The 2,500-nt window shown below is 44.2% G+C and overlaps 1 protein-coding gene across 1 annotated transcript in view; it reads left to right on the forward strand.

The window, feature by feature from the left end:
• The window catches only part of ry (xanthine dehydrogenase rosy), a 90,379-nt gene that overhangs the window by 49,107 nt on the left and 38,772 nt on the right, over positions 1–2,500 (forward strand). The window contains exon 5 of the mRNA XM_076177647.1: positions 1,633–1,770. Coding sequence (XP_076033762.1) covers positions 1,633–1,770 — 138 coding nt within the window. The remainder of the gene's footprint in view (positions 1–1,632; positions 1,771–2,500) is intronic.

Raw genomic sequence — 2,500 nt, forward strand, 5'->3', positions numbered from 1 at the left:
TATCTTGGACATATAAGGAAGAAGAGAGGGGAGGAGGAGGAGGAGGTGAAGGAAAACGAAGAGGAGGAAGAGGAGAAGAAGGAAAGAGGTAGGGCGGAGGTAGGAAGGAGGAGGGGGAGGAGGAAGAGAAGAAGGAGGAGGAGGGAGGTAGGAGGAAGAGGTGGTGGAGGAGGAGGAGGAGGAGGAGGAGTAGGAATGGGGTAAGAAGGAGGGAAGTAGGAAGAAGGAAGTGGGAGGAAGGAAGGAGGGAGAGAAGAAGAAAGGAGGAAGGAAGGAGGGAGGAAGGAGGAAGGAGGTAGGAAGGAAGGAGAGGAAGGAAATTAGTAAACAAAGAAGTAGAAAGGAGAAAAAAGGGAGAAAAAGAGAAATGATGAAGGAAAGAGGAGAAAAGCAGGAGATAAGGAAAGTGGAGGAGGGAGAGGAGGGAGAAAGAGGGAGGAGGCAAAAGGAGGAGGGATGAAGGAGTAAAAAACAGGAAGGTGAAATAAAAGAAAATAAAGGAAGGGGGAAAAGGGGAATCAGGAAGGAGTAAGGGTGAACAAAGAAAGGAGGAGGAAGAAGGGGGGAGAGAAATCAGGAAGACGAGAGAAGGGAAAAGGAAGAAGGGAGAAAATAAGGAGAGAGGAGGGAGGAGGGAGGGAGAGGAGGGAAAAGGGAGGAGGGGAAGATGGTAGGGAGTAGGGGGAAGAGTTAGAGAAATGTTCATCTTTTTATCTGCGCTTTGGGTCACCAGTATTTCCTTTGACTGCAGCATACCGTTTTCTATGAATAAGTGGAAGGGTACACGGACGTCCGGAGTGTGGGGGGGGGGGGCAGTAACCCCTCCCGTAGGTATCTAGGGTATGTTTTGTCGTCACGCATAAATTCGTTAAATTTCTAAGTTATAGAAAATATTAATGTACTCGTATGATTGATGAGTCAAAATGTAATTCATGTAGATATTGTATATACATATGCTAATGGAGCCAATTCCAAGTGTGTATCTTGATGTAACCCTATACCATTAACCATATATATATATATATATATATATATATATATATATATATATATATATATATATATATATATATATATATATATATATATATATATATATATATATATATATATATATCATCTTTAATTCTACCCCTCCTCAACCTTCTCCGAAGACGATTTGACCGTCAAGCATCCTTCCGTACCTCCTTTTTGAAATCATCGTCATGGATTTGCCTCGAGTTTTCTCCCAACTCTGTGACTCTGGACCTAGGGTCTCCCATGCGCCACTGGGGTCACCACAGAGTGCCAGGGGCTGAGCCACGAGCAGAGAACGAGTACGAGTTCGCGGATGCTTGACCATACACTTCAGTAGCTGAGACGGTCTTTTCGAGGTTCAAGAACAGCAATCCATGAGAATAGGGTGTGTGCGCGTGTAGGCTACGGACCCACGTAACCAGACCCTATGACGTCTGTATAAGACTCTTGTGTCTACTATGTCTGATGTCTGCTACCACTTGAAACTTCGCTGGGGCCTTCTACAGACTCTCGGTCTTGTATCCTCTATCGACTTCGTTGATGTCTTCCACAGACTTTTGTTATTCTGTCTACTCCCATGAGTAACTCCTAGAGACTCTTGTGTTTCTCCTACAGGGAATCTGTGTCGATGTACCGGCTACCGACCCATCCTCGAAGGCTTCAGGACCTTCACGAAGGAGGCGCAACAGGAGCAGCAGCCACAGGGATGCGGTCGAAAGGACTGTTGCAAACTCAACGGGAAGCCCCCAAAAGGTAGGCTTCGATCTCAAGCTTATGGAGAGAGAGAGAGAGAGAGAGAGAGAGAGAGAGAGAGAGAGAGAGAGAGAGAGAGAGAGAGAGAGAGAGAGAGAGAGAGTGTGTGTGTGTGTATGTGTGTGTGTGTGTGTGTGTGTGTGTGTGTGTGTGTGCATTTACTTTAGGCGTCCGAGAGTCGAACATTGTCAGGTAAGAAACGAGTCTAGCTTCTGTCGCCGCCCTTGTAACCCTCACTTATGGATATGGCGGCTCACTTCTGTCAAGAAGAGTTAAATCTCTCTCTTTTCCTCTATATATTTCTTCTGTTAATTCTTATACACCGCACTCTCCGAAGTTCTTCCAAGGAATCCCCTGAAAGCACTTATACAAGATCCTACGTGAGCTTTACAGTGACGTAATGATTTCCGTAGTCCCATGATCTTTAACTTTATATCTAATCTTCTCCCCAAATGCGTGATCTTACATTCGTGAACCAAATTATTTTTTTCCTCTACCCTTTCATCAATCAGAATTTTTTTTTTCTCAAGTCTTTACGGTAATATTGTTTACTTAGAATAATCTCGAGTCTCTGCATAATTCTCATGACGTCATATCAGTTAAAGTAAATACAGACTCGAGCTCCCGGGCTATTATTTACAAACAATATTTCATTACTTACGCAAGGCGGAAAAGCGAACTCAGACAGCTCGTTCGGGCTGTTTTTACAAGCAACCTACCTATAAAATGT

The sequence above is a fragment of the Oratosquilla oratoria genome, chromosome 40, assembly GCF_046742065.1.
Source record: "Oratosquilla oratoria isolate Oo_2021 chromosome 40, ASM4674206v1, whole genome shotgun sequence".
Classification (NCBI taxonomy): Eukaryota; Metazoa; Arthropoda; class Malacostraca; order Stomatopoda; family Squillidae; genus Oratosquilla; species Oratosquilla oratoria.